Source organism: Anser anser, assembly GCF_964211835.1.
Source record: "Anser anser genome assembly, chromosome: 1".
NCBI classification, from domain to species: domain Eukaryota; kingdom Metazoa; phylum Chordata; class Aves; order Anseriformes; family Anatidae; genus Anser; species Anser anser.
The window spans coordinates 130,719,407-130,745,233 of NC_139720.1; the positions used below are offsets into that span (position 1 = coordinate 130,719,407).

The 25,827-nt window shown below is 37.5% G+C and overlaps 1 protein-coding gene across 4 annotated transcripts in view; it reads right to left on the minus strand.

The window, feature by feature from the left end:
* Positions 1–25,827, minus strand: part of GLRA2 (glycine receptor alpha 2) — a 142,310-nt gene that overhangs the window by 66,254 nt on the left and 50,229 nt on the right. For all 4 annotated transcript variants that reach the window (XM_083839453.1, XM_083839452.1, XM_083839451.1 and 1 more), the window contains 3 exons: positions 20,092–20,174; positions 18,478–18,615; positions 15,554–15,768 (listed from right to left, as the gene is read on the minus strand). In XM_083839453.1, the coding sequence (XP_083695579.1) occupies positions 15,554–15,768; positions 18,478–18,615; positions 20,092–20,174 (436 nt within the window). The remainder of the gene's footprint in view (positions 1–15,553; positions 15,769–18,477; positions 18,616–20,091; positions 20,175–25,827) is intronic.

Below are 25,827 nucleotides of genomic sequence, written 5' to 3' on the forward strand. Positions count from 1 at the left end.
GCTCATATCTACCAGTTATTACTGACCATTAGCAGCAATGGTGAGATATTTTAGCCCTTCTATAAAGGCTTTTCGTGATGTACCAGTAGGCAGAAGTGTTGAAAGTGTAGAAAATCCCTGATAAAATTCTCAGAGGAGGGGAATGCTCCCTGCAACTGGCAAAACGTGTTTATTTGTAAAAAGTAATTTCACTTCTGTTTTAATCTCATCACAGAATTCTTGAATTGTAATTCATTTGGAGAGTCTAAATTACAGAATATTATGATTTAACACCAAATTCATATTAAAAAATGACATTCATTCAAAATTTAAATAATTGCATATAAAAATAAGGTGCAATGGTAGGTCATTGCTAGTTTTAAAGCTAAAATGTTGCACTGAAGCATATCTTGTAGAATAAAAGAAAAGCAAACATTTTCGTAAGATGGGTGTATTTGAAACTGGTTGTGGTTTCACAGCTTTGTTTTTCTTTATCAGCAAACCTTCCTGATGATTTAAGATCCCAAAATCTTCAAATTCTAGGTATGACCAAGAGAGAACAACAAAGAGACATAAATCACATAAGCGTTCATGTGAATAATGTTGAAATGTTGCAACAACTTCCCCTTACGTGATCACATAGCACTGAAACTGGTAACAGCACACACGAAAACGTACTTGTGTATAGCTTTCAAATTTGTAACATAAAATCATTCAGTGAGGAAGTGCTACCACATATTTGCTAGGGTACGGTTTAGCTCCATTTTCTTCTGAGATATCCATAGGTCTTTCTCTCAGCTCAGACTATATTTCATGTGATGCAGCCTCCTGGAATGAGGAGTTAGTGCATTATGAGAGACAAAAAAGCATCTGAAATGTCAGAGAAGGGCACATAAAATGCAGGTGATTCCCAGCTTTCATGAAGCAGTTGCAATAGTGTATCCAAATGGAAACACTTCAAGCTTTACTTGGGTAATTTGATTTCAAATAATCTGAATAAAAATCACTACATTTTCCATTAAAATAAGACATTTGTCTACAGATTGTTGATGTAATTAAATATATATATATTCTTCGATCAAAATATAAATGTCCTCAAACCAGGTCTCCAGCTGCTAAGTTAGCCAGAGGATTTGTATCAGTTTAGAGAAACAGAAGATTTAGCCTCCTTTATAAAAAACAGTTGTCATCTGCATGGTCTATGCTATTTCCATGCATATGACAGATCCATGAGTCTGGTAATACTAGAGAATTTATCCAGGAAAGTTCAGCTTTTTGTTTTCTTTAAGAGTTTAGAATCTCTCCACGTAGCCTGTTGGGCATACTAAAGCAGAGGACTCAATTAAATGCTTTATATTAGATTCTGTGATGCATTTTTAACCTTGTTCATGAACTGAACTCTAAATGCATTTACACGAAAATAGCAAACAAGCTGTGACCCCAGTGAGTAAGTAGGTCTGACAATATAGACTAGACTTCAGCACCAGTCTTCTGCACAGAGGGAGAGATACCTTCTGAGCCAGAGACTTAAGGTGCCCTGAATTTTCCTCTCCTTCCTTCAAAAGAACAATGACATCCACAAAGGTCTAAACATCCAAAATGTGAATAAATGCTACCCGGAATGCTCAGAGAGTAAGGAACATTATATACATTGTCTATACCTGGCAGACCTATGCATAAATGGAACAGTACCACTAGTATGTCACTCAAAATGGTCTAAGAAATCAATATTGGCTCCAGTCAGTATGTAATGAGACCAGCTTATGTACTGAAGGATTTGATAGGATTAGATGATGACAACACATTCTTGAAATGCTTAATCATTTTTATCTATAAATCCTGGCACTGAAGAAATAGTTAACTAATATAAGAACTTTTCTCTGATTTCCTCCTAGAATGCACAAAGCCATATGCCAGTTTATGCTGAGAATTGATTTTTTTAATCCACTGTGAAGTTACACATCTACTGTTTCAATTATTTTTGCTTGGTATGTCTTCAATTTTCTTTCCTAATTTACAGCTCTGAGAGTCAAACTGAATCTTTGCGATCGTGCAGCTCTTTGCCTGTAAAATTATTACTGCAGACTGAATTATGCTCTGTGGGCAGCCCTGCTAGCACTATGCAGGGCCTTAGAGTCATATCCCGTAAACTACTTGTCTTAAAGATTAACGGATATTTAACAGACTGCAATGAAATAAGGGTCTGGTAACCTCTACATCCACAGTTCATTCACCCTAATCCCTGTTGTCATTGCATGTGAAAAAGAAAGAGGAGGTAAAAATGCGTTTGTTTTCCAAAATGCAACAGGTTTGACTTTAATCACACTCAAATAGTAGATAAGTAATAATAGGTAAGAAGATTTTTATATAACCACCTCTCTGAGGAAAAACCACCACCACCACCACCAAAACTTTCATGTTTTGAATATTTCAAAATGATGATGATATGTGTTTTACTATTTTTCACACTGTGTTTGGGATTTCCCTCACATAACTTCAGACATCTGATTTTAATGCTGGTCACCTTAGCTTCCCTTATTGACTTGCAGAAAGAGGCATTTGAAATGCGTTCATCTGACCTACCCTGTGTACCTGTCTGGGCGTCAGAAGAATCTTGCTGTGGAGGTGTCTCTTTTTCTCTGTTGACTAGAAAGGCAGCATAAAACAACTTTCAGCCACCTAAGTTTTGACAGATTAATCTCTCCACAGGTTTACAAGTTCAATATTTTCGTTCTGATTTAAAATTGCTTGTGAAATACAGATGTGTATAATAAAGTAGTCATCATTAGTATAAGTGGAAAAAATTTCTCTGGTTTTCTCTGGAAAACTTTAGAAATGCAAATGCAACAATGATACAATTTCTTTCCATTATGGGTTGTTATAAGCTGCTATTATAAACCGAAACTGAAAATAATCCTTTATTCATGTTCTCTGCACATAGCTACATATGGATAATTTCAGTGTATGTATATCACTAGTTGATTTTAAGCAATAGCTATTAGGGTCTTGTGATCTATTTCCTCCTCTCTCTTCCCCCAGCCCCCATATGTTAACTTTTTTTTTTTTTTTTTTTTTTTAATTTCCTGCACTTTTGTTAACCTTACATGGATGGAAAAGTAACTCCTTATATTATTATTGTTCTTCAATTACATAAGCAAATCACTCAGACTAATGTTGTCATTAGTGGTCTGTGGTCTCACAATTAACAAAACTCATAAACTTCTCTTCTATGTGTTTCACCTTAATCCAAATCGTTCCTATTTGGTGATATGAAGACTTGACTTCTTACGAATTCTTTGTTTGTTTCACTTATTGCACCTAAATTATCAGCTGTTTGCCTGGCTGGGGACCAGACTCTTACATAATTAGGTTTCTCCCAGCTGCCGTAGTACTCCATCACTATTTAACTGGCCAAATGGACGTAAATAGACATTTTTCACTAAACTGTTCTATACTACTTGCAAGTTACTACCCAGTTTAATCTAACTTTTCCATTTTGATTTCAATTTAGTTCTCAGCATACCCGCTTATCCCACAAATGGCAAACAAAAGTCATGGAAACTTTCAGTCTTCCTTCTTGTCTGTATTTGCACTCTGGTACTTCTTTGTAAGTTTTCTGTAAGTTTTCTCCCACTGAGTATTAGCAATTTAGAATCAGTTGGACTTCCAGAAAGCAGTGACTTGGCCTAATGTATATGGAATGAGCACAGGCTATAATAAATATTTTCTTATTTACTAGCACTAAGTATGCTACCACCATGCAATAATTAAAGATTTTAATAACTGTAATCACAACAATCAAACAGGATAATTTCATTATTATTATTATTATTAACATTAATATCCTTCATGGCATCAGAGGAGGAACAGAAATAGCCATTACAATTGAAAAAAAGTTAAAAAGTAAATATTTACAAGACAGGTAAAACTAGAGGAATATGAGAATCAAACAATAGGAATAAGAGGTCCAGAAAAATGCCAGATGAAAGAAACAGTGGTAGAATTATCAGCAATGGCAGGAACAGTATAATTAGAATTACTGGGCACATCCAAATCAAATGCTTTTGAAAAAAAGCCCAGTATCAGGTTATGCCGTGAAATCACAGAGAGGGCCACAACTGCAAGAAGAGCAGCTGTGACTTGCACCAAACGTGGTTCTGAAAAGGGGAATGACAACAGAGCATCAGTTATGCGAAACTGTGGGTAAAAGGTTAATATGGCTGTTGAGTCTATAAACAGAACATAGAGGAGGAGGAAGAGGAGGAGGAGGAGGTGAAAAAAGAAAGCTATATTAAGAATTTGCACAGTAGTGTAGTTGTGATTGCTATATTTAAAAAAATTATATTGGCACAATGAAGAAGAAACAAAGTTGAAGGCTGAACAAAATGTCTTAGAAGCGAGAGACATAAGAACCTCTATCTGTTTAGTTTACCAAAAAGGAGATCGCAAGGTTGCTCACTTCCATCAAAGGATTTCTTGAATAAGAAAAGACATTATGCCTAGGAAGCCTAAGTAGTCCAGAAGAAAAATGCACAACGAGGAACACTGTCTGGAATGTAAAGCTGGAGAATCCTCAGTCTCTAAGAACATTTATTTTTATTATTAACAATAATATTACATAATATTACATTTATATATCATAATAATACTATAATATATAATTATACATAATAGATAAATAGATATGCAATATTATAGTAATAATATTATATGATATTATAATATATTAACAATATTTATAATTTATTATTTATAATGTAGCAACTGAAATAAACATCCAGACTTCATTTTCAAAACAAGATGATACTCTTCTTTAAGACACATTTGAGTCGAATATAGAACCCAGCTGTAACAGCAATTAGATCCAATAAACAGTGTTATCCTAGAAGGTGACTTTGTCCCTTCTGGACTTGGGGGAAAAAAAAAATAAAAAAAAAAATGTAATTTCTAGAAATCCAAACTTTCCCAAAATAGAAACAACTGATGACTTGTAACTTCCTATACTAGCTACAGTGAGCATGCCTGGGTCTCACTATTAGGCAGTGTGGTCTTGTTCTTTTCCTAGAACATTTCAGTGCCTGAGCCTGCTCCTGTGGCTGAAGGAAAGTTTTAATTAGAGCAGTTTTGCTCCAAACTTCTAACATTACTTAAAGTTGAAAAGTGCCTACCAGTATCTCAGTAAAGGTTAGATATGAGTGGGATGTGGTTTTTCCCTTCCCTAGGGATTTTTGACATTTCAGAAATGCCTTCTGAATTAGAACAAAAAAAGAAAATATAAAAAGTCCCAAATCGGAAATCTTATTTTTTTAGTATCATATCAACTGAACCACTTTCATCATTTCCATTTTCATGTCAAACTTTTCAGATATTTTTAGATTGATTAGCTTTAGATTTCCAAGAAAAAAGGCAGTGAAAATAATATAAAGGCAGTCAAAATAATATTAAAAAAAAAAAAAAAAGGATGCCTTGGAGAAATCTGACACTGGGACACTGGTGGTTGGAAGTCAACAACGATCATTTAGGGAATTTTTCCAATAAATGAGAACATTATTGTAAAGTACCCTTTGCATGGCTTCCACAAAGGATCATTATTATTTATTTATTTTTTTTTTTACAAATAGGAGATCCTCAGAGAAAATGTCTGACGCCATCTAAAATGCATATTACAGCTCAAGCAGAGTGTAATACAATGTGAAAGAGGAGCTAGGAAGATCTATTTTCGGTTTTAACTGGAAAAAAAAAAAAGATTTTTTTTTTTTTGCTGAAAATGTTGTAGCTGAAAATTTATTTTCATTCTCTCTTCAGGGTAACAGTCAGTTGTTTTTCAGAAGGACATCTCAAAAAAATATGAATTACAAAAAATCTTGCAGACAACAGCTAGCAGTGGTAAGCATATATTTTAAGTCTTTTTCACTGATGGTAGACAGAGGAGCTGGGTAAGAGGCTTTTGAACTCTGCTGCAGTCAACAGCTGCTATTTAGCAGGTTGACTGCAGGTTGACTAGGAGGGAAGCATGTCTGGAGGAAGCCAGCATCATCGTGGAAATCATGAATGAAACTGGCCAAATGGCTTGCCATGAAGTGCATTACCCACATTCAGGCAATCCACAGTCTTTTAATTAGATATGCCTTTCAGCTTGGGAAAAGCTTTTACTGAAACCTCATTAATGTAAGAAGCTAATCAACGCTTATAGCTGCATTCACTGAGAGTGTTTTACCTTTAAACAATTCTTCATGAAATCATTTGCCAAGCTACAGTCTTGCCTGGAAGCATGTGTAACGCACACTTTTTTGACTGGTTGTAAAACGCCTGTCTCCTGTTCCAGTCAATATAGGAAAAGATAAGAGATAACCTCTAAATGCAGTAGTACGGTTGGCACATAACAGTTTTAGTGTTATGTTTTTTTTTTTAGTTTGAGCAATGTAGTGTTTATCCCCTTTCGGATAGGGCATTGGAATATGGTAAAAAGTAAATACATTTCTCATTTCTCATTTATCAAAAAGACTGCTATTCACTTGTACAATCAACACTACATTATTACTAAAGAATGACAAATATACCAACTTTAGAGAGAATAATTAACCAATTAAGAGAATAATTATACATTATTCTTCCCACTCACTAGATAGGACAGAAGGAGAAAACAAGATGTAAGAAAGACCACATTGCTTCCTGGAGCAGCCATTTTGTGAGACATAAAAGCAAAGTTGTCTTTGTTTTCATATCCAGGGATAGTTATATGCATAACTAATTTGTTATGCACTGTTTTCTTTGTGGCATAACACTGTCTTCCTTGACTTTGGCGAGCCCTGGTAAGAAATAACAGCAATGGTAATATCTGAGCATATGAATGCTTTAATTTAAGTCATTCTCAATGACTGGATTTTGTTTTCATTCTGAGAAGATTCTGTTTCTGTTAGGAGGTTCAGGGGAAAGCAAAACACTGTCAACATATCATGAAATAGATCCTGTCAGACAATTATGGCTTCCTTAAAAAAGAAAGAGAGAAATTTGATTGTTTGAGAAAGCAACAGAACACACTGTCCAACTGTAACAGTTTTTATCATAATCCTGACGTTTGGGTTTCTTCAGTTCCTTAACTTTTTTTTTTTTTTCCTCCAGTTCCACACAATTTTATACTGTATTTAGCCAGTTTTTGATAAACAGAGCATACTCAATCATAGATTCTGACCAGGAATGTGTTACTCTCATTACTGTCTGTGACCATCTACATGGTTCCTTGGAAAATTAAGAGGTGTTTTGAAATTGATTATGCTGTACAAATGGGCTGGTATCAGTGCCTCCTGACTGCAGATAAATTTTAGAAGTACTACTGTTCATCATATTTCAGGACAAATCTATCAATAAAATGTTCTGATTGACATTAAACAAACAAAGAAAAATGCCCTTCTGAAAAAAAAAAAAAAAAGATTCTATGAAAAATGCATTTATATCAATGAAATACTTTAAATTACTTTTTAGTGTCCCAGCAGACCATTTTTTAACAGAAGTTGTTTCTCTTATCAGTGACAGATATTGATATGCTCTCATCATAATAGTGCCATTATTGATAATTATTTATAATATAGCCTGCACTATAATTCCTGTGAAAACATGTACTGAGGAACATTCATTATGTTGTCTCTTTTTCATAACTTATGTTTTCTGTTGTGATTTAGTCACTTAAGTTTCTCTCCAGATATATTAAGAGTTCAGACTCAATTCTCTAAAAGCTTAAGCTTTGGAAGAACAGGGAAAGACAACAAACTGTCTACTTCTCACACACAGGTACGTCTAACACAGGATACAAGCTACTGAGGATAAAAGTACTGCTCTCACACTCCCTCAAGATACCCCAATTAACCCCTCTAGGCTTCTAGGAAGAAGAAATAAGGAGAAGAGAATATTTCATCAAGGTTTTTAACTTTACTACTAAGGATCTGTGAATAATGACATATTCTAGAGTGCATGACTGTATTTCCATGCCTTAAAAACAAATTATATTGTTTTCTTGTCAATGGCTAGTTTAGAATTTTTCATTTCAAAAGCTGATATTACTATAACAAAAATAGTGTTCCCCAGTACTTGCAAATTAAAGTTATCATGTCATATCACAGGCATAAAAAGAAAAAAAAAAAAGACACCAAATCATTTAGTTACTCCTGTAGAAGTCTGATGCATCCATGAAGAAAAGTAAATAACTTGTCTCTGTTCAAACGTGTGTGGGGAATACTTCTAGTCATCAATATCAATAAACAAATTGTTTTTTTTTCCAAATAGAAACATTTCCCAAATGAAAAAAAAAAAAAAAAAAAAAAAGAAAAAAGACCTTTTAGTCAAGTTCTTACAGTTGCACTGCAACTCAAATAAAACTTTGGGAAAGTAAAGCATCAGTGGCCCAGTTGCCTAAAAGCAGCAAGCAGTTTTCAGTAATGTTCAGACTGGATGCAGTAGTCTTAAGGTACACCACAAATGAAAGCATTTTTCACAGGCTCTAGGGAGTCCCGTCAACATTATTTCAAATGAAACATTCACAGGAGATATTCATAAGTAATATTCTTAGATGATCTAATAGAGTCAAGGCTTGAGATTATTTGAAGTGAATGAGCCACAACAGCATATGTCATTGCTTCAGAGCGGGCCTGCAGTGCTTATTTGTGCAAAAGAGCAGCACTACGTGCTCTTCAGAGAGCTGCTAAAAGCCGCTAGAAGGTCCTGTAGGGTGCAGGAATGAAGCTCGAGAGTCCCAGTACTGTACCAGGGTTATGAAACAACCAGCAGAGTGGCGTGCACAGTAACTCCAGCTCTTCTCTGACGCTTGAAATAGGCTATGCCAAATGCCAGAGCTCCCAGATGACTGCATTATAAAAGCCAGGAAGTGCCAGGAGTACTCAAACTACATCCCAGAGGTATTCGAACACATCTTAATGCATATTTTTTGCTGTCACGCATGGCAGCAACTACTGTTTTTGTAGTACAGTAAATACCACTGTCTCCACTATACAGGAAAGTAAACTATAAAGTTTAGATTAGTACAAGGGAAAAAGTGACTGATTTAATCTTCTATTTTTTACTTTCATAGAGTAAAATCTGTTATAAAACCTAATGTATTAATATTTATCCAGTCAGTATCTCCTCGGTCAGCTTTGCACAGGATGAAGGGCAGCATGAAATTCACTAGAAACCATATACAAACACTTCAAGATCCAAAGATTGGCCAAGCTAAAGAGAATAATGTGGTCATTTCTAGCCACATATTTAGGTGCTCTGTGTAACAACTACATCCTTCTTTCTCCTACTCTCCTCACAAGAAGCATAGATCCTGCTGGGTTTTGGTGGTGTTCCTGTTTTGATTTGTTTCGTTTTCATCTTCTTGGCCTTGCAGCAGAACCAAATCTTTGGTTTCACAGAACTGGAAGTAACAGATTCATGATCACACATATATAACCGTGCCAAAGCTTCAGATGAGATATTGCTCCCGCTGAAGTTATAACTGCATAGGTTAGCCCTGTAAGTATCTACCTAGATCTTGAAGAAGCAAGTTTGAAGGAAGGAAGTGTCTTTTACAAGCTGATGTGGGCCAGAGAAACAGAGAATTTTCATCAGGCCCAAGCATTTATTATCAAGCTATTAACATGGTATTAACATGGCCACAGTGCTATTAATACTCAAAGTGGCAGGAAACTTCTCTCTGGTACATCACCACGTACCACTTTTTCCACTACTGTCAAACTTTCTCTTGCCCTCTAGCACAAATACATATATCTTGACTAGAAACTATTGATAAGAAAATGTAAGTAATGTGAAAAGAAGAAAGAGTAAGGAAATTACATATAAAAAGTTGTAGACGAGAACCAGAAAACACTTGTTTTGAGCTATGAGTTATGAGCATGTGTTTATAAACAATTTGACAGACATTTATTTTATAGTATTTTGTAGAACAGATTTTTTGTACACAGAGCTATATTTAGTGTGTAAGTTTCTACTGAAGAAATTCCTTCAATAAGTCACAGCAAGCAAACACATACTAATTTTTGACCCTTGCTTTACTTTGGAACAGTTTTTGTTGAAAAAAACTTCAGTGAGTTCCTTCGTTAAGTAGTATAGAATAAATCCCTGTATCCAAATTCAGATACAGTATGGAATATAACAAAGGGTATTGAATATACTGTGTGAATACAAGATTTAGTTATATCTAGGTTTTTGAAGCTCAGAAGAAAAGAAAAAGAAAAAAGAAAAAAAAAAGAGGGAAGGGAAGGGAAGGGAAGGGAAGGGAAGGGAAGGGAAGGGAAGGGAAGGGAAGGGAAGGGAAGGGAAGGGAAGGGAAGGGAAGGGAAGGGAAGGGAAGGGAAGGGAAGGGAAGGGAAGGGAAGGGAAGGGAAGGGAAGGGAAGGGAAGGGAAGGGAAGGGAAGGGAAGGGAAGGGAAGGGAAGGGAAGGGAAGGGAAGGGAAGGGAAGGGAAGGGAAGGGAAGGGAAGGGAAGGGAAGGGAAGGGAAGGAAGTTCTCTGTGAACTTCTTTCTAAATCTACTCAAGGACACTGAACAAATTTTAAAAAGTGGAAATTTGTTTGCAGCTCCCCCATCAGAACAAATAAATATGTAACATAAGGTAGACATATTAAATACCATGGCAGTGTTTTAGGATCATCATGTCTCCAACAGGATTTTGTAAATAACTAATAAGAATAGGGTTGGCCTAATTATTTAAGCAACGTGTCAAGCACTCAGACATACAGCTCATATTAGCCAAGAACTAATTAACTTATCTCATGATCATTGAATTACTCTTGTACTTCCTCCTCAGATCCTGAAACTAGAGTAGAAGTAATCTGTCAAAAACTTCTTCCATTCAAATTTACTTTTTTTTTATTTTTTATTTTTTTACCATATTACTGCACCAAAATGCATCATCTCTGTTTTGTTACATGAAAGAGCAAGCTATCACCTTAGACACTCTGCTTCCTATGAAAACGAATGAACATACAATAGTGTAATTTCTAAAACCAGCATCTATTCCTTTTTCTCTAATATTATTTCTCCTCATTTCTTCCTTTTCTTCATTTTTTATTTTTACTTATTAAGACATTATTTTAACCCTAATTCAAAATAAAAAAAATGTGATGTACTCTCAGAGCTTCTTTACTTGATAACTTTTGGCATTAAAGAAAGGAGAGGTTACTTTCTCAGATTGGTCTGCCAGAAGCCAAAGAATCTTGAAAAGGCTTCAAAAATGCTGAGGATAGTGGATGACATGTAAAAGCAGTAATTTACTACCAAATGGAATGGACATCATGGACTTTGGCTTTGCAGGTCTCTGCACCTATTAGAATATAGTGCTTTTATTACAACTGGTAATGCATTTAGTGATCCATAGCAAAATGAAGTGAATGGAAGCCTTCCCAGGGGGTTTAGTGAGTTTTGAATAAGATTTTTTTTCTGCGCAGACTGCTCCCTAGGGAAGGAACATGCATTCATTAAGTACTACACAGTAAAGTAACACAATATCAATGCTATACAACTGTGTAAAATAAAGCTACTGTCATTTACTTGACTTAAAGTATCCTCAAATGTTTTGCTTTATGGCATGAAAAGTAATTCACTTTTTTGGACTGTTACTGTTAAGGTTTAGTTTATATGTGTGTTCTAAGATGAAAGCAATCTGAAAAATACCCAATTATTTTTAATAATTTCAAGCAAGAATTCTGCCATGTAATATTGTACCAGAGTTGATAACAATATGTAGGTAATTACTTCTAAACAGTAGCACTTGCATCTTTTAGATAGTAACTTGAAAACTAACCAAAAAAGTAACTAGGTATCTTCTTGGTGCAATTCTTCTTTGCCTTTCTTTAGGTAAAGGAATTATTGCCTTTAAAGTTTGTGAATGTTTATGCTTGGTGGGGTTTGTTTGCTTGCTTGCTTGCTTGATTTTGTCTTTGTTATTTGTTTGTTTGTTTGTTTTGTTAAAGCTATAATAAAATAATGAAGAATAAGGAGAAACTCTTGGCAGGAGACAGTGGGTAAGTTAAAGTCAAATTCTATAAATGTGTGTTAAGAATAGGACACAAAGAAAGAATACAACTCTTGTATTCAAATCTAGGCTGCTTTCACAAACCAAAGTTGCATCTGTTTTTTTCAGTGCTCTTACCAAAATAACCCTCCTCTCATGTCTTATTATCTTAGATATTCATGCTTGGAGCAATTTTGGAATGGGCGTTTTATTGACAGCCTAACTTCCTGTGTCTTGGCAATATGTAGACAGGACTCAGAAAAACATTGCTTTTAAAGAGCCATTTTGCAAGTTCAGATTTAACACTGATTTGATTCAATTATTTTTATATTTTTATTTTTAAATGCATTTCAGCTGGACAGATTTTATTAAGAAATACAATTTTAGTGTTAACTTACAGACGGGGTTTTAAAATAGCTAGGTTCATGAAACAACAACAGCAAGAAAAGCTTGTTTCTTGTAATAGAATCATAGAATATAGAGAATGGCCTGGGTTTGAAGGGATCTTAAAGATCATAGAATCATAGAATCATTAAGGTTGGAAAAGACCTCAAGATCATCCAGCTACAACCCCCCTGCCATGGGCAGGAATGCCACCCACTAGATCAGGTTGCCCAGGAGCTTGTCCAAACTGGCCTTGAACACCTCCAGGGATGGGGCATCACAGCTTCTCTGGGCAACCTGTGCCAGTGCCTCACCACCCTCTGAGTGAAGAATTTCCTCCTAACATCTAATCTAAACTTCCCCTCTTTTAGTTTAAAACCATCTCCCCCTCATCCTGTCATTGCCTGTCTGAGCAAAAAGTTGCCTTCCACCTTTTTTATAAGCCCCCTTTAAGTACTGAAAAGCTGCAATGACGTCACCCTGCAGCCTTCTCTTCTCTCAGTAGGACAGCCCCAGCTCTCTCAGCCTTTCTTAATAGGAGAAGTGCTCCAGCCCTCTGAGTATCCTCACGGCCTTCCTCTGGGCCCGTTCTAACAGCCCCACATCCTTCTTGTGCTGGGGGCCCCAGACCTGGATGCAGCACTCCAAGTGGGGCCTCACAAAGGCAGAGCAGAGGGGGACAATCACCTCCCTCGCCCTGCTGGCCACTCCTCTGGTGATGCAGCCCAGGATGGAGTTGGCCTTCTGGGCCGCAAGCACGCACTGCTGGCTCATGTCGAGCTTTTCTTCCACCAGAACTCCCAAGTCCTTCTCTGCAGGGCTGCTCTCAGGGAGATCTTCTCCCAGTCTGTCTTCCACCCATTTCTGGGATTGGCCCAACCCAGGTGCAGCACCTTGCACCTGGACTTGTTGAACCTCATTAGGTTCACATGGGCCCAGTTCTCAATCTTGTTCAGGTCCCTTTGGATGGCATCCCTTCCTTCTGTTGTATCAACTGCACCACTCAGCTTGGGGTCAGCTGCAAATTTGCTGAGCATGCACTCATTCCAGTTGTCTGTCATTGATAAAGATATTAAACAGCACTGGTCCCAGGACAGACCCCTGAGGGACGCGGCTCGTCACCAGCCTCCACCTGGACATAGAGCCATTCTTCCTTGTGTAAGGAATCAGATACTGCTGATATGGACCTGTACACAAACATGGGTGTACTGCTTACTTTTGCACACAGAGCCTGTTCTGAAGCAGTTTGTTTCACATCAGTCCCATATTTCTTATGGCATAGCTCAGCTGCATTCACACAGCAGAAATGCAACAACCAGGTGTTGTATGACTGAAGTAAGTGTACTGGCCTCTCTGGTGAGGTAAATGTCCTTAGTGTCTGTCTTCTGGCAAAGGAACAGTAAAAAATACTAGGAGAGGATGGAATGGGGCCAGAGCATCACCTCTGACAACCACTGAGATAAATCTATTTAATCTTGAAGCTGGAGAAGAACCTCTCCAATAATCAAATTGCCACAGTCGGTATATTCTGGATCTCCCCTTTTCTTCCACTCAGCAGAAGCCCAGAAATGTATCCAGCTAATGCTTTTCATTGCAAACAAGGGAGAACATGAACAAAAATTTCAGCTGGATCTAAGGCACATGATGAAAAGTCTTTCTAAAACATTAGCTTTATGGACATAGTAACACTGCAGAGCTTCTTGGCAGAGTGCATGCTCTGTTGGAAATGTTGGTGGAAATCTCCACTACAGTGATTGTACTACTTCCAGTACTCAAGGCAATTAATTTGGAAGAAACTTGGAATGTATCAGCATGGAATCTTGTTGTACCATCTAGACACCATCTTCAGTAACTCCAGGCTTGCTATCTACAGAGCCTGCATGGTTCTTGCCAAGATTGTCTCTTCGTTGACTTTCTTCTCAGAGTGTTCATTTGGTAATATTGACTGAATTGTCTGAACAAATGTTAAGAAATTATACATTTGAAGTTCTGAGTTAATACATGAAAGATCTTTAGTTTGCATGGAAAATTATACATAGCTCCAAGTGAGCAAGTGAAGCTGAACCAACTGTTGTAGTCACCAGATTTTAAGTGATACTTTCTTATTACCAACAGAATAGTAACACAATCTGTGCAGTTTTTAAAGTCGCCCTATGTATGCTCCATTTGAACAAACTACAGTACTTGGAATGAGACTAAATATGACACTGAGTGTAAAGCAGAACAAAATACAACATGCCTTTTGGAGTGGATCATATGCTATACAAACACTCAAAAATTGTGCTTGTGATTCTGGGCATCTGTAAGAGAGAATTCTTCAGGGAATTTATCTCATGACTCCGCAGATGATTGTAAACTGATCTACCTCTGAGTTCTCTTCCAGAAAATTGTACAAAACCTGAACACACACAATAAATTCTGCTGGGAATGTTAACAATAAAACCATTAAGGCTGTGCCCATGCTGAAAAGAGCTGTCATGTTGACTAATCAAAGAACACAATCTGTAATCTATAATCTCAACTACAGCAGCTGCCCCAATTTAAAATAAATAAATAAATAAGTAATCAAGCGAGATGATATTTTTTGAGTAGACCGGATGGAGAACTGCAGACAACACTTGAATAAGAACATAAACTAAATCTTCCATAAAACAGAGAAAGACATTGGAAGTTCCTCACTGAAAAGATTCTCCAGAAACACATTTCAGGTGTATATATGTTATATATATGTATTTTGTACACACACAAATATATTTATATATCCATCAGATTAAATGCCGTATCTAGCCATGTCAATTTATTTGGGAGACTACATTTGGGAAACAGTCCAGAAGAGAAGAGACAGAGTTTATAAAGTCCCCAATCTAGTTTTCAGGAAAGTGCTTTCAGAAATACAGTGAAGTACCTACATACTTCAGAAAACCTGTCTTCTAAATATTGATGTCTAAGTGTCAAAACTAGCAGTTTTAATTTTTAATTCATTAAAAATCCAGAGCTTAGAACACTCTCGCCATCCCACAAACCAAGAGAAAACCTTAATTCAAATACCAAATAACTGGATACCTCTGTCTCAGGTATTCTTATCAAATGCATACATACACAGATCTTTAAGAAACTTCAGAAGTACTACCATTATTTCTTGGTTATAACAAATCTATGGTACAAAATTATTTCCTTACTTTTGGGAGGGAAGCTCTTGATCCTGAACTTTGGGTGGTCATTGTCAAAACTGTAGTGATACCCAGTGCAACTCTAGCCGGAGCAGCGTCCATGTTGATCCAGAAAGAAACCCAGGACAAAATGACAATCAGCAGGCTAGGAATGTACATCTGGATTAAATAGTATCCCATCTGACGCTCCAAATGAAACTTGACTTCAATGCATGTAAACTTTCCTAGAACAAGAAATTATTTTCATAAAAGTTTTTTGCACAGTTTTATCTTGTTATCTAAACATATATTAGAGGTGAGGCCTGTTTTGTAACCTAACAGTACAAGTCAGCCACTTGTTGCACCCTAACCTGTGAGACACATGGAGCCCCTGAAGGAGCCTGTGTCCAATTATTCACATTAACTGAGAAAACAAGTATTGGAACAGTTGTTTCACCTCCAGAAAATATAATATTTTTTCTCAAAAATTTAAAAAGATTTTGTTTTAAAGTATACTGTTTAGTATTAAAGGGTGTCAGTATTTTGCTCTATTAATTGCATGAGATTAAGTAAACTTGTCATTAGGCAAATTATAAACAATCAAAGTCCTGTGGTAGATTTCATTCTGGCCACATCATTTGCTTTTGTCTGTGGGCTCTACTTCTAACGGTGGAATCAGCTCGAAGTTTACTTTGAATTTCACCAAAAGGCTAACTCCTGGAAATCCACAATAATGGATTACCTCTCATGTGAGGTAAATGGATTACCTCTCATGTGAGGTAAGTGATCCTCTGGACAATGAATACCTGCTTTGCAGGGGTAGAGGAGGACGGAAGTTTAGGATTGCCTGACAGTGGAGATAGCCATGAAGTGGGGATGTAATGTCCTGAGTTGCAAGAGCTCTCCAGCTATGAAGCCAATCACTTTGTGCTGCTCTCCATATTAATGTCCTGGCTGCGGTTTAAATATTGTGAATGCTCTCACTCAAGGTAGACTATCCAAAGCACAGGAATGTCTGTCATTCCTGAAACATCATGCTAATTGTTTCAAAGAACCCCTTTTGTGTCAGTTGGTCAAGTACACTAAGAGGCATTGTTCCTCATAAATCCTTTTCAGGCGTAATAAGACTTTTGCTCCATTTTGTGATAAACACGTAATTTCTGCTAGTCTGAAAAGCAAAACGGCAGGTTCATACAGGTAAGAGAGTTGTTACAAAGGACAATGCAGAGGCAATTTGTCAAAGTGAGGAGAGGGAAAAAAAATGAGTAATCTGGTCGGACAGAAACTGTGAAATGAGTGACTCTGAAACCTGTGTAGACACACATTCTGACCGGTCTGTCCATACAGAAGGAATCTGTTTTTTTTCGAAAGAGGCTACCTGTGGCAGTGATGGCACTGGAGTAGACCAGTCTGCCAACTGCTCTCCAGATTCCTCTAGCACAATCTGGGTGGAGCACCTTGCAGTGTAGGTAGGAGGAGAAGGCTGAATACAGCTTTCATCTATATTTTGATTTAACCCCAAACCTGAAAGACCATGCCTCAGAGAAGATAGTAATGCATTACTGTGGATGTATGTAGGCAAAGTTTTCTTTGGCTTGAATACTGCTTCTCATTTCCCCTTCCCAGGCTACACACTTTGAACTAATTATACAGTCATTTTGTTTAACTACATGTAGTGGGAACTACTAACAAGCTTTTTTATCATTTACGGGGAATCTCCATGGGTATACAAGGAAGATATTGCCCATGCTCTCCCTCCCCTTTTACTTTTGATGTTCCACCCTGCAAAGTGGTTAACTGAGAGTCAGCACTTAGAAAAGCACATGAACTCACCTATTCAGAGCTTGAGTCATGTGGTGGGAAATAGTTAAACTTTGCAACAGCCAAATTACAAGTGCATAAATTCTGTTGATTGATATTTACTTCTGATGCTCCCTTTTACAATGAGCAGTAATATTAGTCCCCCTTTCCACAGATCTTGGATTGTGGAATCACAACAAGTTCTTCCTTGGCAATTTGGGCCCCAAAATTAGAATCTGCATTTCTAAAAATTAAAGACGATAATTTTATTTTCATAATAAAAGAATGTGACTATTTTTGACAGGGGCAGAACGTCTCATGTTGTGTTATTTCACAGAGTGAAACAAATGTCTCTGATGCAAACAGATTGACTTTTATGCTGAAATGATGAAAAAAACTATTTTAGATGACAGGGATTATATCTAATCCTAGGAAACATCCAGCAAACCATTCTCTAAATGCTGGCCTTATTAAACAGACTCCAAGCAGATAAATCCAAAATTTTAACAGACTTCTCTCTTTTCTCTGCTCTGGGAAGCTAAAGATAGAAAACACATTTGAAACTTTTAAAAAGCAAAAGCAGGGAGAAAATTACATTATTTAGCAAACAAATTCCATTCATTTCATGTCTGTACACTAGTCAGATCAGCAATGAAAGCATCGTCACTTCAAATACTACATCTCATAAATCAGGCCACATATTTTTTATATGCTGGTGAAAGTTTGATATTTTTCCTCAGTAGTATTTTGATATACTGGAGAAATAAATCAAATCTGTAAGACTCAATACTTTAAAACTGATGTATCAATATAGTTTTAAAAAATAGTTTGCTATAAATGGTTCATTTTGAGGAAAAGGAAATTAGTAGATTTTTCCAATTTTTAAAGTTTTTAAAATCCTTAATGATTTTAAGGAATATAGAATATAAGGATATGCAAGTTAGAGTATCCTTAATGAAGCTAAAGGAGACTTGGAAAAAAAAAAAGAATATTTAAAGCAAACAAAAATAAAAGGGAGATTTTTTTCAGATTTAAAAAATGAGTGGCTGAATCAAATTTTAATTTCAATATATATATATATTCATTTCACTCATCTTTTCCCATTTCACATTGACAATAGATACTATTAAGAAAAAAAATAGAATAATGCTCACCAGTGTTGTAATGTTTTGTACAATAACCAAGTTCTTTATCTTCTTTCAAAATAAACTGTGGCAAGGTTAAGCCTTCTGCAACCTGCACAGGTCCATCACTTAGCCACTCAAATATCAGATCGTTCATTGTGTAACCAACTAAAATAAAGAAATCAGAGTTCATTAGATGGTAACTGACTGAAAACATCAAAAGCAAGTATTATTATGCCTTAGAAATGCCATTTATTCCAGTTAATGTGAACTATATTTTTCAACTGATTAACAATAGCAGAATTGCTGTTAGTTGCTGATTTCCCAATACTTCACTACTCCTATACTAAGAGCAACAAATGTATAACATCATTATTTTCTGAAATACTGTCTTGGTTTGCCCCTAAAATAATTTTGCTGGCCTATCAAAGGTACTGTTTACAACTGAAATGACATTTTTGTGTGTCTGTGTGTCTATGTATCAGCCAACATTTTGCTTTGTTTACATTATTCTTTCATTATTTAGTTGTTGGGCACCAGCAAACAAGGATTTCCAGACTGCATGATGCTCGGTCCTTACCTAAAAATAAACCTGCAGCTTTTGTGGGAGGTATGTAGTTGTAAGAGAGAGTCTTGAACTCTCTGAAGTCTCTTTGACTGCAGTGGCCATACATTTACAATCAAACTAAAGCAGCCCTGACCAGCTTGTTCTTCAGCCACACACAAAGTGGTAACCTGCAGCTTATACTCATATAGGTAAACCTGTTTCTCTCCCAGACACCCACCCAAAAAAAAACAAAAACCAAGGTGGCCTGGCACATACTGGCTATCAGGCATGATTGCTGGCTTCTGCTGTTATCTGAAACACTTCTGTTTTTTTTCTGACTGTTGCTTGGTACTGGTCAAAATGGTGTCAAGGATCCTATTAACAGCTACATCCTATGGATGAGCATGTGCTAGAACCTAAGTCATATTTGGTTTATTAACGTTAAGTGACAGAACAAGAGGCACTGGGCACAAACTGGAGCACAAGGGGCTCCCTCTGAGCACCAGGCAGCACTTCTGTGCTGTGCAAGTGACGGAGCACTGCCCAGAAACGCTGTGGAGTCTCCTCCTTGGAGATCTCCAAAAGCCGCCTGGGCCTGGCCCTGGGCAGCCTGCTCTGGGTGTCCCTGCTTGGGCAGGGCTTGGAGCAGGTGAGCCCAGAGGGCCCTGCCAGCCTCAGCCGTGCTGTGAGTCTGTGATAGCCAATAAGACCGTTGCTTCATTTAGTATGTTGCTTGCATTTCTCAAAAGACCTTAGCATGTCTCGATGAGACATAGCTCATCCCTGGCTGCATACTAGTTGTTCTTGCTTTCCTGAGGTTTATTTTCTCATGTACGGTACTGCTGTGGTTATTCCTGGAAGTGGTGCAGCCCTGACGGGAGAGGTGGAAGAAAGAAAGGAAAGGGAGCTGGAAGAGCACAGTGAGCAGGGACTAGCGCTATAGCTGATGGGTAGTTAAAGCACTCCTCCATGACTTTTCATTACAAAATAGGAATATTGAGTCTGAACACACAAATACAAAAATGCACATACTATCTAACCACCAAAAGTTACAGTAAAGTCTTGTTGTTCGTTAGGTAAAGCAACTGGACACTCACAGCTCTCTAGCTGCATTGTACATGTCTGTACATCCATAGGAAAATTCTTCAAGTCCATGGGACAGGATAAGGTTAAAGTAAGCCTAAAATTGGAGGAAAAAAAGAAGAAAAAAAAAAAAGCTGTTGTTAGAAATCTACAGATTTTATCCAAAGCTCCACACTTACAGTTTGAAAAATCAAGGACAAATCTTAGAGACTCAGAGACCGGACTCTCTGTCCCCTCTTAGCTTTTAAGGACATAAGAGTCTGTGAAGACCGAACATGTAAGCAAAGCAGGCTGCATTGGCTGGACAGAAAAGAGGCAGAGACAAGAACAGTAAGACAGGAAGAAATGCTCTCCACTAATGTACCAGTGAATGTTTTACGTAGAGCGGTGAACCCAAATAATACAAAACCTGAAGTGACTGATCAAGGGATGGACATACATTTTAAGGCTTTGTTTTGGAACAGCAAAGGAAGAAAACATAACAATTGAGTTTTTTTTCAATAGAGGGTGCTTTTTTTGGGTATGAGACCCATTTTCAACCACTCATTCTTACTGCTTAGCCATTAAAAGCAAAAAAAACAAAAAAAACAAAAAAAAAAAACAGTAAAAACTAGAATCACATAACATTTAAAGATAAAGAAAGCAGAAAAAAGAAACTAAGCCTAAAGGAACATTATCATACAAACTAAATTTCTCTTTTAATTTTTCAGTTGTTTTTGTCCCAGATAAAGCATAATTTTACTTGGATGGGAATATACTGAAAGTTTTTTTTTTTTTTTTGAGGGGAAGCAGCGGGTAGGTTGTTTATTTTTCTACAGTTGATTTGAAATCTGTTTCAAGGCTTCTCCTCTGCTATATTTTTCTTGTATCTGTGGTGAGAATAAACTGTTTTTAACAAGCCAAGGTGCTGGGATGACATAATTACAAAAGACTTTCTGCTTTGGGAAAAAAAAAAATAGTTAAGAGCTCATTTCAGTTTATACAAAAAGAGCACATTTATTATTACAGATTACCTTCAGCACAAAAAAAAAAAAAAAGAACACTGACACACACACACACACCACACACACAAAAAAAACTTTGTGTTCATTTGTCATCAAGGACGAGAACTAAATTGTCTCATTTGAAGGCACATTGAAACACTAACACGGTACAATTAGAATTTTTTTTTTTTAATTATGCCAGTGAACCAACGGGCCAGCTGCTAACCTAGAAAGCAGGTTGTCGTACAGGCAAATGTGATCTGTATGAAGAAATATTTTACTGTTTGTCTCCTGTGGCTCCTCAAGACATATTTGTTTCTCAGCAAATACAGCTTACTCAATCTTTCAGCTTGCTTCTTCATCATGTGAATTTTTTGGGATGGTTTGACTGAATCACTTAGTCCTACTGTCCTGCAATCAAATCACTATGATGAGAAGATGATATTTAGAAAACTGTAATCAAAATGTTCTGAATCTAATCAAAAAGCCCATTCGCCATTTCCGTGCTTTTGCCTACTCATGGGCTACATAAAGAATTTACCGTTCTTGTCCTCTTGACACAGGCTTCAGTGTGCAAGATGACAATATCAGGAAATTAGAGATTGGTTGTTGGTGGTAGTGAACTGCATTGAGATTAAGAAAAGAAAAGCACCTAGTAGTCCTCTGTACATTACCATAGGAAATAAACTCTCATTTAACCTTTGGGAGCAAATAGCATATGCATTAAAAATATAAGCCATTAGAGAAAAAAAAAAAAACACATACATTTTGTAGACATATAAATGCCATTGAAAATATGACCCTTACTCCTTCTTTAAATATTTGAAGTGTCCTGAAAATGATAACTAGTCTCATTTTTACTAGGTAATTTCCTGGATTAACGATTGAGCTGTTCAAATTGCTGATTTCCAGTATTAACAAAAGACTGCTTCTGCCATTTTTTCCTGAAATGTTGATATATCAAATTCTCTTCCTTCTTTTCAGTCATCTTCTAAATATGGGTTAGATTTTTAAAGTTCATTTCAAGAGTGTCTTTATGCAAATGATTTTCTAAAAGGCTGCAAAATATGTCATCTTCTTGTACTCATTGAAGAAGATATGGCCTATCTACCATTTAGATTTTACTGACTGTCAAGCATGGATTTTAGGCTGACTGTTTCTTCTCTCCTTCATCCCCTTCTCCTCCACCAAACCGTCAAGGAGTCTGAGGGCTTGACTACATACATGGGAAGAGGTGTCTATTCTATTAGTTTAGTATGAAACTAATTATTAATCAAATGCATCCATCTACAGCTTCCAAGTCTCCCAGGGATAAATTGGTCTATCTCCACAGATGGCTAGATGGATATGTCAATTTCTCTTCTGCGGGAGAGCTGAAAAAATGATTATTATGCTGGTTCACACAAAGGTTGACATCTCTTCTTTCTCTGCCTAACCAACAGTGTCTTTCAGAAAGGCTAAATTATGTTCTGCTTACCCTGACAAATGGAAAATAACTTCTATTCACTGATTGATGAGGTTAGCTCAAGTTACCATGCCATTACAGCTTTATCACTACTTGCTGTTCTTCTTAGCAGAGTAGCCATCCATATTTAACATCTTTGCCTCTATAATCCTTTTTACCAGAAGTAATGCAAGCATTGAACCCAACACTTGTTGCCTAGCATCATCTGTAGACCCACTGATTTTCAACAAGATTACAACAAGCTAAATGTTCTGCTCCTGAAGTCTGAAGTAGCTCAAGTGAAGTCTATGGTGGTGGGTCATTTTATAGCAGTTGACGCTTTTTCATTAAAATATATATCCATATATATATGATCCTGTATGTGTTTCCATATTAGGTGCCATACCACTACTTCTACATTTACATTAATAGTGAAACAGGATCAGAAGTGCTTAGGCTGATGTAGCTACCCACATTGCCTATAACAATAACATTGACAGAAAAAGTTTCAAAAAAATGAATGTCTCAAATTTAGTTGGCAAATTCAAGAGACGCCCCCAGAGATTTGGTACAAAGTGCAAGTTTAACTGGCAATTACATTGATGAGTACTTTAATCATTAATAAAACAGAAGAAACTGCTATAGAACAATTATTTTTCAGGCACGCCACTCCCAAGGCATTTAAGATTCATAAACACCAGATTTTGTAAGAACCCCCTAGAAGATAGGCTCACGTCACACAGGTAGCACAGGGAGAGTGCTCTGGGGATGGGGACTTTACATTTTGCAGCTGAGCAGGCAGGGGTCAAAAGAGAGCTGGAGCTTCAGCACTCCAGCACATCAGGCACAATGCCAGGGAAAGCAGGACACCCTGGAGGGGAGGCCAAGTTACTCCCTTCTTTCCCTCACCCATCCCACAGTCAAGGAAGAAATGAGCCCTGGAATATTGCAAATAGAGTATTAACAGAACAAAACGCAGAGGCAGAGAATGAACAATTAGCCAGCCCTGTGACAAAACAATAATAAAAAAGAAATCACTAATATTACTGAGTGATGTCATGGCAGAGGCAGGGCTGTAACCAAATACTCCAGGGATCCTCTTCATGAGGTCTAGTTCATACACTAGGTAAATCCTTCTAAGCAGCATCTGCTGATGTTCCTTAAATATCTTCAAAGTGCAATGGACACTGATCAGATTTCTTCACCTACCATTTCATTCAAAATCCACTCTTTTATACCCTGGTTTCAGCAGAATGTCATAAGATATCATTCAGACTTGGGCTGTAGGCCTGTCTCTCTTTCCATCCCAGCTCAACATCTTTCATTTCTGTTTTAATTTCTGGTAACCCCAGAAAGTCCCCTTATCAGCATCATCCAAAGGTCAGCATTTCCCACTTCTGCAAGCAGAGAGGCAGAAGTCCTGTAGGCTGTGGCCTCCCTTATTACAGAAACCACAAAAAAAAAAAAAAAAAACTGTGGGAAAAAATAAATAGCAACACTCAAGCTGGTGATCTTTAACACCTGAACACTTTGTTTTGCAATGTCAGTGTTTCCTCCAGATGGAAATGGGCTGGCCCTCAGAGGGGCCAGCAGCAGAGCTCAGCTCACCACAGATGCCCTAAAAATAGCAGCTGTAGCCAGTCATCAACATCCAAGGAAAAGCCTGTGGAGGGAGGGTGGCATATATGTGCAGCCAAGAGAGCTCAGGGGTATTCACGTGCACTGCAATGAAATCCTGAGCTCACTGGTGCTCACCTCATTCCCCTTTATCCTTCACCCCTGTCCTATCCTTTCTCTGATCCTTGGACATACTTTCCCACCTCCTTCTGTGCTTTCTCTTGCACACATTTCAAAAAGCCCAGTCTCTTTCCTCTGCATCCTTGTTTATCATTGTACCTTTCCCCCCTTCCTTTCCTGTTGCCCTCTCTTTTATCCCAGTTCCTGCCACATACCACCCCCACCTCTCTTTGGAGCCAGGAGGCCAGTCCGCTCTGATCCGCAGCAAACACTAAATTGTGTTCTAACCCACTTCATGTTTACAAGCAGCTAATACAGCCTGATATGTTGTGACTGCCCCAAACCTCACTTGATGTAAGTGATAGCTCCCATCCAGGAGGAAGGCATTGATCCCATGCGAGAAAGGCCCCGTGGATCTTCCAGCACCAGGTGTCTGACAACAAGGAGAATAGCATTTTCATTAACAAACCTGCAAGTGTGGCAGTTTGTGAGTGGGCTACAGAACACCAGCTGCCTCATACCATTTTTATAATGAGAAATAACTAGAATCAGACTTAATTACGGAAGTACTGTTGGAAATTTAAACAGTGCTGGTGACAAGGGTGCAAGTCATCTCTGTCTCCAAAGAAAGCATGATTAGCTTCCAACAAGTAGGAAAAGCAACAAATGCCTTGCCATGAGTGGGCATGGTATCAAAAATAACTTTTTGCTTCTATTCTTATCCCTTCATTCTTTCAAGCTACACCCATCTGCAGCTTAGCTGGTGGGACAGGCAACGTTACAATCTGGGAGTTTACGCTGCAAACACCAGAACACAAGTAGCGCGTGCATGGTCATGTCAATATTGGCCACCTGCCATTTCAATGAAAATTCCTATACCTGTGCAAAGCCAGTGCTGGGCCTGTTAGAGGAACGGGGATTTTTTTCATCATTGCCAATTCTAAAGATGCTATCATAAATTCCACAATTTCTGATGTTTGTCTTAAAGCTCTGAGCTGACAATAAATGTAAACAGCTTTCTCCCCCCTCCCCCCCCCCCCCCCCCCCGTTGGAAAATTGGATTTCTGATCCTTTCAGCTGCTGAAAGAACATAAAAATATTGCCTAAGCACAAACAGGCAAAGTTCCCCATTAACTGGCAGGGGAGATGGAGTTGCACAGCAACCGTGACAGCATTGCATGACATGGGAGCAAATGCCATTTAGACTAGCGGCACTGAAACAGGCAAGAAAATGTAAAATCTCCTTATATTTTTCCCAGCCCCATCTCATGGGTGATCTGTGCCTGAAATTAAGGCACACACATTGTTCATACATCAGAAGGCCAAAACAACAACAGGAAAAAAGAAGAAGATGAAGAAGGTGAAGAAGAAGAAGAAGGTGAAGAAGGTGAAGAAGGTGAAGAAGGTGAAGGTGAAGAAGAAGAAGGTGAAGAAGAAGAAGGTGAAGAAGAAGAAGGTGAAGAAGAAGAAGAAGAAGAAGAAGAAGAAGAAGAAGAAGAAGAAGAAGAAGAAAAATGGTTACATTCATCTTTTAAAAGGCTTTTCATTGTGTAGACCATCTCATTATTTTTCAGAGACCTGACTCA